The following is a 15,122-nucleotide window of genomic DNA, read 5'->3' as shown; positions in this document are numbered from 1 at the left end:
GTAACTCCATTTCCAAGAGATCCAAAGCCCTCTTCTGACTCCATGGGCACCAGGTACATGCATGCTTGTCAGACACTCAGACACATTAAATAAATCTAAATAGCCTTTAAAGGTGCTATATGGAAATTTGAAGCATTAGGTCTGAAAGCCCGTAATGACCATCCCTATGTGCCTGTCTTCAGTAGTTGTCTACAGTGGTCAGTATTCATGCCAGCGTGAATATATTTAAAGCCAATCCAAATATAATTTCATTCATGGATGCTCTAGTTTACATTTCAAAGAGACAGAAGGTTTAAACTATCAGCATTTGTCAATCGTTTAAAGTAATAATAAGGGCTGGGGAGAAAGCTCAGTGCTGAAGAGCATTTGCTGCTCTTGAGCAGGGTCTAGGGTTGCTTTCTAGGACCTGCATGGTGGTTCATGACTATCCCTAACTCCAGTTCCAGGGGATAAACACCCTCTGCTGACCTCTGAGGGCACCAGGCACACCCATGGCGAACTTAGAAACAAGCAGGCAAAATATTCATGCATATAAAGTAAATCATGAAAACATAATAATTCTTTAGTTTTATCAAGTATTCAAATTTAATCATCTCCCATTTTTGAATGTTTTGTTTGAATTTTCACATTAGACTATTAATATTTACTAGTTTCATTTTTGAATGGAATACTTGTTTTTCAAACTATTATTAGAGGATACAGATGTCAAAATTTTCCCTTTAAGAAGACTATGTTAGCTGGGCAGAGTGGCATACACTAATCAGCTGTAAGGGAGGGAGAGGCAGGCAGATCTCCGAGTTCGAGGCCAGCCTGGTCTACAAAGTGAGTTCCAGGACAGTCAGGGCTACACAGAGAAACCCTGTCTCAAAAATCCACATAGGCGGTTTCCGTGGCTGAGGTGGTCATGGTGGGCTTCCTACCTGGCTCTGCTACACCACGCAGAAGCGCCTTCCCTCAGGACATCAATGCAAACCTGAAGAAAAAGTAATCGCTTCCTTTTAAGCCATGGCATGTCAGTTATACAGAAATACAACTTTGGGGAGCAGTCTTCAAGAGAGCCTGATGAGCTCATACAGTCTCAACAGATCGCCCCCCAGCTTGCCCTTCAAGTTCTACTTCCGTTTGATAAAGCTATAAATTCAGCATTGGCTCAGAGAGTCAGGAACAGAGTCAATTTCAGGGGCTCTCTAAATACATACAGATTCTGCGATAATGTTTGGACCTTTGTATTGAATGATGTTGAATTCAGAGAGGTGACAGAACTTATTAAAGTGGATAAAGTAAAAATTGTAGCCTGCGATGGTAAAAATACCGGTTCCAATACGACAGAATGAGTAGAGAAATTGGGCTTTTTTATGCCACCTTCTATTATTTTCATCACTTTTTGAAGAGAAATAAAGAAGAGACTTTTTTTAAATTTATTTTCGCGGTGCAGAAATAACACTGTGCTATATATGCTACCCAAGGGTTCCACAGAGAGAAGCATGTGACTCTGTTCTCTTAAATGATCTTTAATACACAGCATAAAGAAATGTAACTTTTTAAAAATGACAAATCAAAAGCAGTTGCCTTCCTAAGAATATTCTTCAATTAAACTCGTTTTACAACTTAAAATAATCCATATAAAGGGGAAAGCTGATGTTACACAAAGCATTCTTGCCTTGGATTTTACCCATCAGTGGTTTTCACACTGGAATTACTGTTTTCCGCCTCTGGAGACTTATTTTTTGGTGTAATAAATTGTTAAGAAACATTGGTAAGGAGAGTTAGAGAGAGAACCCAGCAGTTGGAAACAGCTGCTGCTCAAGTTTGAATCCTCACACCAACATTGGGTAACAACAATTGCCGATCACTCACACTCTGAGGGGACCCAGGGTCTTTGCCACCACAGACACTGCACTCATTTGCACCTAGGTCCCCCCTATACATAAAACTAAATCTTAAATGAATATTGAAAGGACTGGGTGTGGTCGAAGTGCATTTAATCCCAGCCTTCGGGAGGCTGGGGCAGGCACATATTTGTGAGTTCCAGTCCAGCTAGGGCTACATGGGGAGACCGTCACAAGGAGAAAATAGTACTGATGTGGTTGTAAAACCTAAATAAAGCAAGTCGTATACAAAAACACCTTGCAATTGTGCGCTTTGAAACACAGAATGATGCAGAATGACTCCTCGGAATGCAGGCCTGAGTGTGTGTTTAGAGAGGACCGTGGGACAGAAGGGAACATGTCAGCCTATGTTCTGTACCATAGCAGCCGCCATGGAAGTGTGTGCCCAGAAGTAGACTTTCTTCCTAATTAATCACATGTAGACTGTACCCCAATAAGATTAAAAAGGAAGAGAGACAAGACTTTGGAGCATTCTTCTTGGGCATTGTTTTTACACTCCCTTCTGTAAAGTATGAGAGGTGGGGCAGGGGGATCGCAGGTTCTAGGTTGGCTCCACAGCTTAAGCTGTGTTATATAAAGTGTTAGTCATAATCCTGTGATTAGTGATCTCTATGTGCTCTTAGTGCCAGTGTTAATGAACTTGAACCTAACTTGTTTTTAGGCAACCACTCTGAGGGTGAGGAAGTTAGAAGAGAGTATTGAAGCAGAAAGAGCAGCACACTTGGAATCAAAATTTAATTCTGAAATTATTCAGGTAAGATGCAGTCGTGTTTTTGGCATAAGTTTTCTCAGGTTGCAGCAGTTAGGAAACTAAGGTCTGAGTTGGGAATGGTAGCATACTGCTATGACTCTCCCTGTGTTTAGGGTAAGGGTACCATTTTGGATCTCTGTTGGGAGAGATGTTGGCACGCTGTAGCCTCGGGCCCAGGGTGTCACCGCTGCCTGCTCTTAGGTCTTGTCTCATGTGTGACTGCGTTTGTTCTGAAGAACACATCGTTTGGGGGATCCCTGATGGCTTGTGTCAGGATCAGTTGGCTTTCTGTGACCTCAGTGGAACACAGGAGATGACTCTCCCTAAGAACCTTACCTCTAACGAGATCATGTTTGTTTGGCCCATGACGCACTTGTGTGGTTTCCAGTGAGGCACCACATCATGGAGGGAGTGCTTACCTCTCACTTGGTGAGCCAGGAAGCAAGGCAAGAGAGGATAAAGCAGGGTCCCATAGTCCACTCTTGTGGAAGCCAGGGCCTCCTCCATGAGCCCACCTTCCGAGGGTCTGCAGTACCATCTGATAGTGCAGTTCTGGGCATGAGACTTTGATACCTGGGCTCAACATACAACGGCAGCATCTTGAGAAACGTGAAATATTATCTTTTGTCACTTGTTAGTTCTCCCGTGTCTGCTTATTCTTGTTCTGTTCACCGGTTGTCCAGGTTTCCCCTTCTGTGTACACTGCTCTGCCTTTGCTTTCTTTGGGATGTAAGAGCGGTGCATTGTTCTTAAGGGGGTATACAGCTATGCAACAGCTGTCCGTCCTTGTTTTGAGAAAATGCACTTTGTGTATTTGTTCTGCTGTTGGTAGACACAGGCATCTAATTCTAAGATGTTGTATTCTGCAAAATTTCAGATACGTGAAAAATTGGCAGATTATTAAAATCCACTCCAGTGCAGCTACCGCCCAGCCTTAAACCCACCTCAGGCAGTCGCGATTTGTAACTATCCCCTGCACTGTCCTGCTGCCAGACTGTAGGAATGAAACCCAAGTTATCCAGTCACAGCACTGAGTATTTCCATCAGATAGGGCTGTTTGACTGTAGAGGTTCCTCTTCTACGGGAAAAGAATCTCTAGGGGTAGAAGTTGCATTTATTTGTGTCTGTGTGTGTGCATGTGTGTGTGCATACCACAATGCACACGTGAAGGTCAGAGAGGACAGCTGTGGAAGCTGATTCTATCCTCTGCTGCGTAGGTCCTGGTGACTGACCTCGGGTGACGAGGCTGGGTGGCCAGTGCCTTTACCCTCTGAGCCATCTCGCCAGCTCCATGTTTAAGCTTATAATGATATTCATGCCATAATGTTTCTTTTACTTTTCAAAACCACTTAAGATATTATGTGAAAGAAACATGACTGCATTAGAAGGCAAGGACACCTGGATAGCATGGCCCAGCTTCTGCTTTTCATATCTCAGTTCTTCATTCATTCTTCACTTCCTCCCATCAAATGCTTTAAAAAGGAGCCTACGCTCGGTCCCCAGCTCCGAAAAAAAGAAAAAGAAAATTCCACAAAAAGGAGCCTACGCTTTTGCTTATAAGTTTTCAGACTTTTCTGCATTAGTATTCTATTTTGGGATTGTAATTTAATTACTTTTCTTCCTTCCCTTTCCTCCCTGCAAACCTTGTCTTATACCCTCCCCACTGCCCTAATTCAACACCTCTATTTTCATTCATTGATGTTGCATGCGCCTATGTATTTGTATACACACACACACACACACACACACACACACACACACACACATACACACACACACTCCTGCATGAAACCTGTTGAATCCATATAATGTTGCTTGAACGCATGCTGGTGCAGCCTGGTAGGATTTGCTGAAGGAGGCAGAGGGAAAAGGACCTAGGGTTCGAAACCACCTTGTTTATTTTCTTTTAAAACAAAAGCAGAAAGAAATGTTTAGATAAATGATAAGATCTGTTTTTGATAAAATAGTCTATTCAATTTAAAATGGAAACAAACATGTCTTAACTTTTTAAAAATTCCTTCTCTGTCTTTCGTTTGGCTGTGGGTCTCTGTGCCCACCTATGTAGCAGATGTGCAGCTTGATCTTCATGTGGTTTCCCCCAACAACTGGAGTAGGGCTTACCCTGACTCTCTTGCCTATCTGTGGATCCTGCTCTCCTAACTGGGCTGTCTGGTCTGGTCTCCGTGGGGGTCATACTTAGTCCTGCACTGACTTGAGGTGCCAGGGTGGGTTGGTTCCCAGGAAGGGGTTTCTCTCTTCTCAGAGGTGAAGGGGAGGGTGGCTCTGATGGGGATGTAAAATGAATGAATGAATTAATGGAAAAATTTACTTCTCTGTCATCTGGTAGTTACGGATTCGAGACCTCGAAGGAGCTTTACAAGTAGAAAAAGCCAGCCAGGCAGAGGCTGTGGCTGACCTGGAAATGATCAAGAATGAATTCAAAGAGGTTGAAAGTGCGTATGAGCGAGAGAAGCATAATGCCCAGGAGAGTTGTGCAAAGCTGAACTTGTGAGTATCGTGTGGTAAAACCTAAGTCTGTGTGAGGTTCTTTGAGTGCCGAGTTCGAAGGGGCATCCTTTGGATACGATTAAGCTACTATTAATGTCTGGTAGACAGAGGAGCAAAGGTCTTCATAAGACACATGCAGAGACCCTTGACGACGGGAAATATGGAGGTGCTCTCTTGCTCTGAAGTGTTCTAAGAAGTCCCAGAAATGCATTTATACACTGAAAGCAAATATATTCATGTACATGCATTTTTAATTAATATACTGGTGTCTTAAACATCTTGATTTATAAGCTTCGTGGGGAGATAATGCTTAGGATTTCTTTAAACTGCAGAAATAACAGGAGTTGCAATAATGTTACAACTGGTGGGGAAGAAACATGCATTATAGTTCTTTGTACATGGCTACCAAATACTTTCATTTAACTAACCTGACCTGCTACAAAGTAGCTACTGTTTCTTTATCCTGTGTGTGTGTGTATGTGTGTGTGTGTGTGTGTGTGTGTGTGTGTGTGTGTGATACGAGTGCGCATATGTTTGTGTGTGTATGAGATACGAGTGTGCATGTGTCTGTGTGTTGCATCTGTGCATTTGCATCTGGAAACTGGAGGCGGATGTGGATGGTTTTTCTCATTTGTTCTCCATGTTTTCATCATGGACCTCCTGAACCAGGAGCTCACCCATTCAGCTAGGCTGGTTGGTCAGCGAGCTCCAGAGATCATTCCCCAAGAGCTGCAGTTACACATCTCGGCTCAGGTCCTCAGGCTTGTGAGGCATGCACACTACTGATTGAGTTTTCTCCTCTCCCCTTTAACACCAGCATTTCGGACAGGAAAATAGAATCTTGGTGAGGGTGAGGACTCTTAGTTCACAAGTGGGTGTCAGCATCTGAGTCCTGAGGATCATATTCTTTTCTAGCTCAAAAGTCTCCACCAAAAAAAAAAAAAAAGTGTCCACCAATACTATAAAAATGGAAGATTTTAGCATGTTTCAAAAAATTTCTTGATAGTAGCTATTTCAAACCATTGTCCTCAAAATAAGAGTCATCATTGGTAGCTTTACTCCCCCCTTTCTTTCTCTCTCTCTGTTTGTCTCTTCTGGCAGGATATATCCTGTGTATCTCTGGCCAGCCTAGAACTAGCCATGTTGACCAGGCTGGCCTCAAACAGAAATCTGTCCGCCTGTACCTCTCACTTGCTAAGATTAAAGATTCATGATATCACACCTAATTCTGTATTATATTTTTGTATTGAGTTAGAGTTCCACATCATTGCCCTGGCTGGTTGTGAACTTTTTAATGTAGTGTAGGTAGCCCTCAAACTTGGAAGCTCTGCTTCAGCCTTCCTAGTCACTGGGATTACAACCATGGGCCATAGTTATAGCTTAAAAGGTACTTCTTAACCCAAACTTCTTCTTTCCTTTTTTTTTTTTTTTTTTTTTTTTTTTCTGGAGCTGAGGACCCGAACCCAGGGCCTTGCTCTTTACTAGGGTAAGCGTGCCTACCACTGAACTAAATCCCAATCCCTTCTCTCCTTTTAAAATTTGTTTTATGTATTACTGTTTGTTGGGGCATGTTAGTAGACATCAAAAGAAAGCTTTGGGGAGTCAGTATTCTTTCATCTGTATGCGGGTTTTGAACTCAGGTCTCTGGGCTTGTGTGCAAGCGTTATACTTGCTGAGCCATCTCACTGGCCCTTAGTTGAATTTTCTTGCCTTCTCTAGGGTCATATTCTATATATGTTAGTCTCAGGATAGTTTCACTTGTTTTATTTTAATCCTTGCTTGGATCTGCACATTTAATATGTTTGAATACTTTTAAATATTCAAATGTATGTTTAAATATTAAGCAGCACAGAAATATATATGAGAGCCTTTATGAGAAGTCTAGTGTGTTTCTTTAGTTTTGCTTTGATGTAAGAAGTAAACCTGCCAAGAAGGCAGATTGGGCTCTCAGGGGTTAAAAGACTTAGAGTCATGAGATAATAAACATCTCTGGTGAACTAATAAGATCCTTGCCCTGGCAAAGTCAAAGCGGAAGGTAGATGAGTCTGTTCCGTGGATGTCAGGAGTCTCCACAGGTGGGACTGGGCCTTTCAAGATGTCTGCCCTGAGAACCTCTCACCTGCGTCTGTTGGTAGTTAGTTGGACTGCCAAGAAATTCTCTCCTGAAGTTTTGTTTTGCTATTATTTCTGTTTCGGAGGTTGGAAGTTTTGCTCAAATTTTGTATTCTAGCAAGTGTCAGCTGACAATTCTAAGTGCTCACGACCTCTAGTTCTTTTATATAATGGCCCTGTTGTGGTTTGGAGAGGAACTGTCTCCAAAAAGGCGAATGTGCTGAAGGCCCAGTCTGCGGCTGCTTCGTGAGGACTCTGACCCAGTTCAAGGGTTGCTCTGCTGGAGGGTTTATAGTTTCACGTCGTCATTGGGAGGGGGAGGAAGCAGGTGGCCGAGGGTGTGGCTTTGAAGGGTGTAATGTTCTCCAGTACTTTGCGGTTCCCTCTGCCCCCTGGCTGCTTATGATGCCTGGGGCTTCACCGCAGCACATCCTCTTTGCCATGACATTTCGTCTTACGCTGGGCCCATGAGCAAAGAAGCCAGGTTACCTTGGTCTGAAACTTACAAAACTGTGGACATCTTTCTCAGTTTTTAATTTAAAATTTTTAGACTTTTTTATTTAGTGCAAGTGTGCATACCCATGTACCTGGGTGTGTGAGCACCATGGCGTCCTTGTGGAGGTCTGAAAACGACCAACAGGAAGTTGGTTTTCTCTGACGTGTGGGTTCCAGGGATTGAATTCAGACTTGGCATCGAGTGTTTTTACCTACTCAGTCATCTTACTGGTTCCTTTTCTGCTTGGAAAGTCATTTTATCATTTGTGTCACAGTGAAAGCAAGTGACCAATCTAGCCCCTGGCTATCTGTCATTTCCATGTCACTGTGTTTTAATGATTCAAGTTAATAACAACTGTAGTACTGACAGCTAAATTAAAGCACACGGACCTGTCCTGCAGATCGCGTCCCCTGTGCCATTGTTTCTTTCCCTGTGTAATAGGAAATCACTTGTCTATATAGTATGAGAACCATGTTACTTGAGGGATCAGAGTGTGTAAGTGAATGAGTACTGACTGTGTACCTGACAAGAGCGTCCTTCCAGAAGGATAGATGACGATGAGGATGAGTATGAGTATGAGTATGAGTATGTTTTTGGTTTTCTTTTTTGAGACAAGGTTTCTTTATATAGCCCCGACTGTCTGGGGACTTACTATGTAGATCAGGCTGGTCTGGAACTCACAGACGTCTCCCTTTCTCTACATCCTGAGTGCTGGGTTTGAAGGCACGCACCACCACACCAGGCGAGAATGGTTGATTTTAGCTCACTGCTCAGGCTGGAAAGGGTGCTGTGGTGCCAGAACAACTCTCGTCGGTGTCGGAGGAACATGAGTTTGCTTCGTCATATCTTAGTGAGTCTGGAAGTGCAAGGCCCATTTCTTAGTGACCACTTCCTTTAGCTAGTCCTTATCTCTCAGAATTGTTAAAAATTAATTTTAATTTTAGCTAGCCTATAAAATAGAGATTTTTGTTTTTTTGTTTTTTGTTTTTTGTTTTTTTTTTGGTTCTTTTTTTCGGAGCTGAGGACCGAACCCAGGGCCTTGCGCTTCCTAGGCAAGCGCTCTGCCACTGAGCTAAATCCCCAACCCCTTTTGTTTTCTTTTTACTTTGGAATAATATTTATTTTTTTACTCGGCAAAAATCATGAAGTACATCTAAAACAATTTATCTATTCCTTGAAAGGTTCATACGTATGTTTGATGTGTGTTGATAATAGTCTCTCTTTACTCTTACTGGGTTATCTCCCAACTTTATTTTCTCCTTTGGCATCTATTTATTTATTTAAAAAGATTTATTTTAATATATATGAGTACACCGTCACTCTCTCAGTCATACCAGAAGAGGGCATCAGATCTCATTACAGATGGTTGTGAGCCACCATGTGGTTGCTGGGACTTGAACTCAGGACCTCTGGAAGAACACTCAGTGCTCTTAACCACTGAGCCATCTCTCCAGCCCTTACTTTTATTTTAACCCACTGGGGTCAGTAGGTAGGTGCTCGTATGTGTATGTGTGTGCCGTCACTAGGGCATGGGCAGCCTTCTAGTGGCCGCACTCCTAAGACACATGATTCTCCCTTCCCAAGCAGCCAGCACCCTCAGTAGCTCCTCAGGTAGGGTTGTGATCTGGGCCCTCACCCCTCCATGCTGGAAGTTTTAGCTGGCTCGATCCTGTGGAAGTGAGTTCCTGTGTGCAACAGCCATATCATGTCCAGAAGACGATATTCTGAGGCTTCATCCTCCAGCCTTACATCCCCCCCGACTCCTCTTGTTAAATGTGCCGAGCTGCGTACTCACCGTGACTTACTCTTAGCGCTTGGAGCAGTAATGTGTCTGTGCTTTAACTACTGCTCACTGCAGTCAGCCTTTTTGTGGCTGGAGAGATGGCTCCGCAGTTCAGAGCATTTGCTCATCTTGCAGAAGGCCTGGGGTCAGTTACCAGAACATACATGTCAGCTTGCAACCATCTACAACTCCAGTTCTTCTGGCAAATACATGGCACACAAACATACATGGAAGAAATCATTCATAAAGTATAAATAAATCTTAGATAATGACGCTTTTCTGACCAGCAGCACGGATGTGTGTGTGTGTGTGTGTGTGTGTGTGTGTGTGTGTGTGTGTGTGTAAATATTGAGAAGGCAGTTTGTTATAACCATGTAGAAAAACAACATCAATAGGTTCTTCTTCAGGGCCTATGACTTCTGTAGCCATGGGTTTTGACCATGTTTACAATACCAGGCATGGATTTCCTCTTGTGGAGCAGGCTGAAATTCCAGCCAGGAGATTGGATTGCTATGCTAGGATTACCTCCATAAGTGGTATAGCACTATTGTCCCAGTTGGCACACCTTGGTTGGCAGGTCAGTGTTGTAGCATGCAGGGTCCAGTGCTGGACAAGACCACTGATGTTTTTTCTCCACCGGCAGCCTGCATCGCACCTTCCAGTGCTAGGAGAGTTCCCCAGTCATTTCAGTCTCGGTTTTTCTGTGTCCTGCCACCCGTGTGTGGTGACTTCAGCAATAGGGTCTTATGTCTAGTTCTGTTAGAAGCCATAGCAATGGCAGTCACTGTGTTACTTTGGGTTCCTCTGGAGCTTCTTTGACCAGTAATTTGTTGGGAAGTTTCTGTTTTCTTTCTGATGCTGATATAAACACTCTGACCAAAGCAACTTGGGAAGGGCGAGTTGATTTGGCTCCCATGCATGCACCGTAGCCCAGAGTAGAGGGGAGCTAAGGCAGGAACTCTAGCTGAATAGAAACCTGGAGGCAGGGTCGGAAGTAGAGACGGCAGAGGAATGCTGCTTATTGGCTTGCTTTCCATACTTGGTCAGCTTGCTTTTTTATACAACTCAGGCCACTTACCAAAGGGTGACACCACCCACAGTGGTCTGGGACTTCCCACATCAATCATTAATAAAAAAAATGCCCCACAGTTTTTGCCTGTAGGTAAGTCAGTTGAGGATCCTTCTTCCACTCTAGCTCGTGAAGTTAACAAAGTGTCCAGCACAGAAGGTGACCTGTGTGTTGCACAGAGATGTCCATTTAATAACCCATGTCTGCTGAGAGCAGCATCTGGGTGTTCTTGGCCAAACTTCCTTTGAAGAAATAGTTTTAAAATTGGATTGTAAACAAGTCTGGTTTCATACGGCTTCTTCATGCACTCTTACTTCAGGCTAACCTACCGCTTCCCCTCTTCTCCATGCCAGCCCTCGTCAGTGTGGTTCGTCACCTTCCATGTTCTCCCTCAGTCTTTCATGTTACATATGTTCTCATATCCTCTTCTGTTACAGAATAGATTTTTACTGGGATTGCAAGATCTTAAGGTCCCAAGTAGCTTCTTCATTCACAGCTTATTTCAATTAAGTCTCCTCTGGCCCCCAGTTCTTGGTCCCTGTTGTCTGCTTGAACTCTTCTCCCTCTCTGTTTTCACTTCACACATATTTTATTGCATCCCCGTGTGTCCCTCAGTCTCTGCTCACGCTTCCTGTTAAACACACGAAACAGAACATTCAAAGCTAGGACTCTCATACGAGAGAGGGCATGCAGAGCCTGGGTGAACTCACCTTGTATAATTTTTCTACTTCCATTCATTTATATGCACATTTCATGATTCAATTATTTTCTCTACAGCTAAGTATTATTCTATTCTACAGACGTATCACCTTTTCAGTATCCATTTCTCATGTGACGGCCATTTTGTCAAGTCCTTCCTAGGCTGTGGCAAAGAGAGTAGTGATGAGCCTGGATGCATAAATATCTCTGTAGCAAGAGAGAAAGCCTTTTGGGCAGGAGCTGTTAGATGGATGGTATGGCGGCCAGAGGGCAGGGATTCATGAAAATGTTAAGCTGAAAAACAGAAAGAAAACCAGTAAAACTGATTGCTGGAACAAACAAACAAACAACAAAACCACTAAAATAAAAACAAACCCCAAATTCGGTTTCTGTATGGAGCTGCCTATTACTCCCTAAACCATGGGCTCACTCTGGCTTTCACTCATAGACAGACAACGTCCTTCTTCAACCGGAAAAATAGGGAGCAGAGAACAAACAAGGGCACTGAAGGTGGAAGCCAGGACAAAGCTGTGTTTTTGGGAGAGAGATGTCATTAAATCCAGAGCAGAGCGTACTTCCATAAGGCTCTGAAGGCCAAGAGCCTCCTGATAAGAAGATTTTAGTCCAGTTTAGACCAGTGGTGGCAGTGGATGTAAAGAACATTGTACCCCCACCCTCAAAAGCTTAGTCCCATAACAGTCTGAGAGCCTTCCTTTCAGAAATCTCTGGGCTGTGATACCAGGGAGTAGCAGGAAGCCCTACCCTGTGCCCATAGTCACATAGCGTGATGCGTTTGTAGAAGCTCACTGACCTGATTGCAGTGCCTCATCCTGGAACAGCAGATGGACTCTGTGTTGTCTGACAGCTGCCATGCATTGAAAAGAAGACATGAGCTTGAGAGCCCACTATTTATCCTATTTTCTACCGTGGGCCAGATACATTGTTATGATAGCATGATAGACAGGAGCTTGTGTAATGTATTTTTAGCCTTCTAGAGATGCATGTATCCATTCAAAGCTATTGATCCAAAATCCTTGTTCTTATTGTTGAAGACCAGGGCCAGTGTTTGTAGCTGTTAAGGTTTGTCGTCTCCTTGAGGATGGCCTTTAAATCCTTGTGAATGATACACGCATATACAAGGAGGAACGTGGGAAATGGAGGGTCTATCACTTTCCATCAGCATACCATCTTTGACTTTCCAGAGTCCCATAGACATATCCATGGCCCAGACATTTGCAATTGATCCTTGCAGTAGGAACAATCTAGCCTTGTCTCCATTGTTAACCACACCACCAGGATTAGAGATAGAAAGACTTTTTGGGTTGTCTTCCTCAGTATCTGGGAGGAACCTAGCTATTGTATGGGTACCCCAGTCTTTCAGGGTCATACCTTTGGTCTTGAAGAATGTGGATCTCGGGCCCTGGCTTATTGGACACGGTCTACAAAAAGCATCCTGCATATTGTGCTGCATATCACCTGCTATAATCTAGGCACTGAGAAACGACATCTTGATATGTGTCCCTAGGTAAAATCATCTCCATAAGGAAATGGGAAAGTTGTGCCAAATAACCATTCCATAGCCTGTTTCTCTAGGTAGAACACTAAGAATCTTTTCCTGGGGGTGAGGTAGTGAAAATTGGGGGAGGTCTTTCCTTTGGGAACTAAATGATCCAGGTGAACTACAAGCCTGGATCCTCTTTTTCAGCTCCAGACAAGGCAGGCGCTTTCCGGGCCACACTAGGCTGTCAGAGAGGGTCTTACACAAGACAGGGAAGTGGAGAGCAGCAGGCCACCCAGTCATCTGCTGGGCCTCGGGAGAGCATACTTTAGTATGACTGCTCTAGAAATTGGCCTGGACCCTGGTTTGCCGTAGGAGGTTGTTACCAGTGTTGTTAGGCTCAGAGCCCTGGCCCTGGCAGCCCTAACAAGTTAGGACTAGTCACTCACCTACAGTGGGCTACTTAACCAGACAAGCAATCCTAGTAAAAGCCAGAGAAAGGATATATTCTCTATGGCCTCATTGGGCAGAAAGAAAAAGGGGTCTAGTGACTCAGCCCATTTTGAGATCCTGACATGAGAGTTAGGTTTAAGTAAAGGATGAGGAGTATTTATAATTAAGTAGTCCTTCTCAGGGTATGGCCTGTCCACCACCATTGTTGTGGCTCCAGTCCTTCCTGTCAGCAGTCTGACAAGTTGTCAAAGCCATGTGAAATCACTTTCTGAGAGACTTGTTCCTTGTTGGCTGGCAGTGTGCTTCAGTCTTTCCTTCTAGGGTGAGATTCTTGGAGAAATTCTGAATCCTGTGGAATTCCTTGTCTCAGTAGTCTGTAGTCGAAGGAAGGTTCACGAGTGAACTGGCTCTTGAAACAAATGTTTTAGGTTTATCTTTTCTATTTTATGTTGTATGAGTACTTTATATGCAGGTGTGTGTGCAGCCCATGTGTGCTTTTATCCACAGAGGCCAGAGGAGGCCATTGGATCCCCAGGAGCTGGAGTTCAAGTGGTTGTGAGCTACCATATGGGTACTGGGAACTGAACCTGGTCCTGTACAGTAGCAATGACTGATCTGCCCACCTTCCTAAACTTGGAACTGTGTCATTCAAATGTCTCCATTTCTGCAAGGATGCTACATGGAGGATGAGTAGGCATGATCTGATGAAGGCAGTGGGAAGGCACGGCGGGGGCCAGGAACAAGCAGCTTCCTGACGAACCTGGTAGTGTTCTGGGTTTCCATACACGTGTCTCAGTGTACTTTCTTCATATCCATCCCCTTCTATAACTGCCCCTTGTCCTCTTTCATGATCCCTTCCTCCACGAAATAGTCTCTGTTTTCATGTTGCGTGGGTGTGCATGTGTGTATGTGCAGGCCCTATACATGTGCATTGATGTATACATTTCTTTCTGTGACCCATAGATGAGTGTCAATGTGGCATTTTTTTGTTCCTACTATTCTTTCTTATGAATGATACTTAAAAAAATTTTTTATTTTATTTTTGCCTAAATGTATGTATGTACATGCCTGGTATTCTCAGAGGCTGGAAGAGGGTATCAGATCTTTGGGGACTGGAGTTGTGGACAGTGGTGAGCTGCCATGAGGTGCTGGGAGTTGAACCTGGGTCTTCTAGAAGAGCAGCAGGTGCTCTTAAATGCTGAGCCATCTCTCAGCTGCTGAACTGCGTTTTTAGTTTATAGCTAGGAGAGCAAGGCATTTTAGGGTATATGTGAATCCCCCCCGATGTAGCAACAACCACTAACAGAACTATGGAGTAAGCAGGACCCTAACAGAGCTATGGAGTAAGCAGGACCAGAGAGAGGTCAGTGGTTAGGTTCTTTGTTTTTATTTAGGAAATAATTTGCACTTTCAGTAAGGGGAAGGAGGACTGGGATGAGGGAAGCCAAACCCTTGTTGGCTAAGTTGGCCTGGCCAGCTGGATCTGGTTTGCAGCTCCAGGCCAGTGTTCTCACAGCTGTGAGAAGTGACTGCGTGACAGGTCATAGGGACCAGGGCCTAGTGGCTGACACATCCGTAAGGAGACCGTGCAGCGGTTGGAGGGGCTCTGGGCAGGATAAGATCAGCTCCAGGCACGGAGCTCCCATGGTTCAGGCTGCCCAGATGGAGGCCAAAGTGCCAGGTCACTCTTCAGCGTAGAATGCATTTGCGTTTCAGAATCAGAATTCTAATTCTCACTCAGTTTCATAAGTGAATATATCTGTATGAAATTGGTTTAGGTGGAGTTTGTATTCCATAGCTCTATAACTACTTTTTTTTTTGGTATAAAAGATTCTTTTAGTCTAGAACTTGCAGGAGAAGCTTT

General features: G+C 43.9%; 1 protein-coding gene and 1 pseudogene across 1 annotated transcript in view; both read left to right on the top strand.

Moving 5' to 3' along the window:
- Ccdc171 (coiled-coil domain containing 171) overlaps positions 1-15,122 on the top strand; it is a 197,631-nt gene that overhangs the window by 53,740 nt on the left and 128,769 nt on the right. Inside the window, exons 7-8 of the mRNA XM_032902286.1 lie at positions 2,551-2,643; positions 4,988-5,148. Of these exons, the coding sequence (XP_032758177.1) occupies positions 2,551-2,643; positions 4,988-5,148 (254 nt within the window). The remainder of the gene's footprint in view (positions 1-2,550; positions 2,644-4,987; positions 5,149-15,122) is intronic.
- LOC116900581 lies at positions 931-1,396 on the top strand (annotated as a pseudogene).

Source organism: Rattus rattus, chromosome 1, assembly GCF_011064425.1.
Source record: "Rattus rattus isolate New Zealand chromosome 1, Rrattus_CSIRO_v1, whole genome shotgun sequence".
NCBI lineage: Eukaryota > Metazoa > Chordata > Mammalia > Rodentia > Muridae > Rattus > Rattus rattus.
Note: the sequence above shows the minus strand (reverse complement) of the source record. Positions and strands in the feature narration are given on the sequence as shown.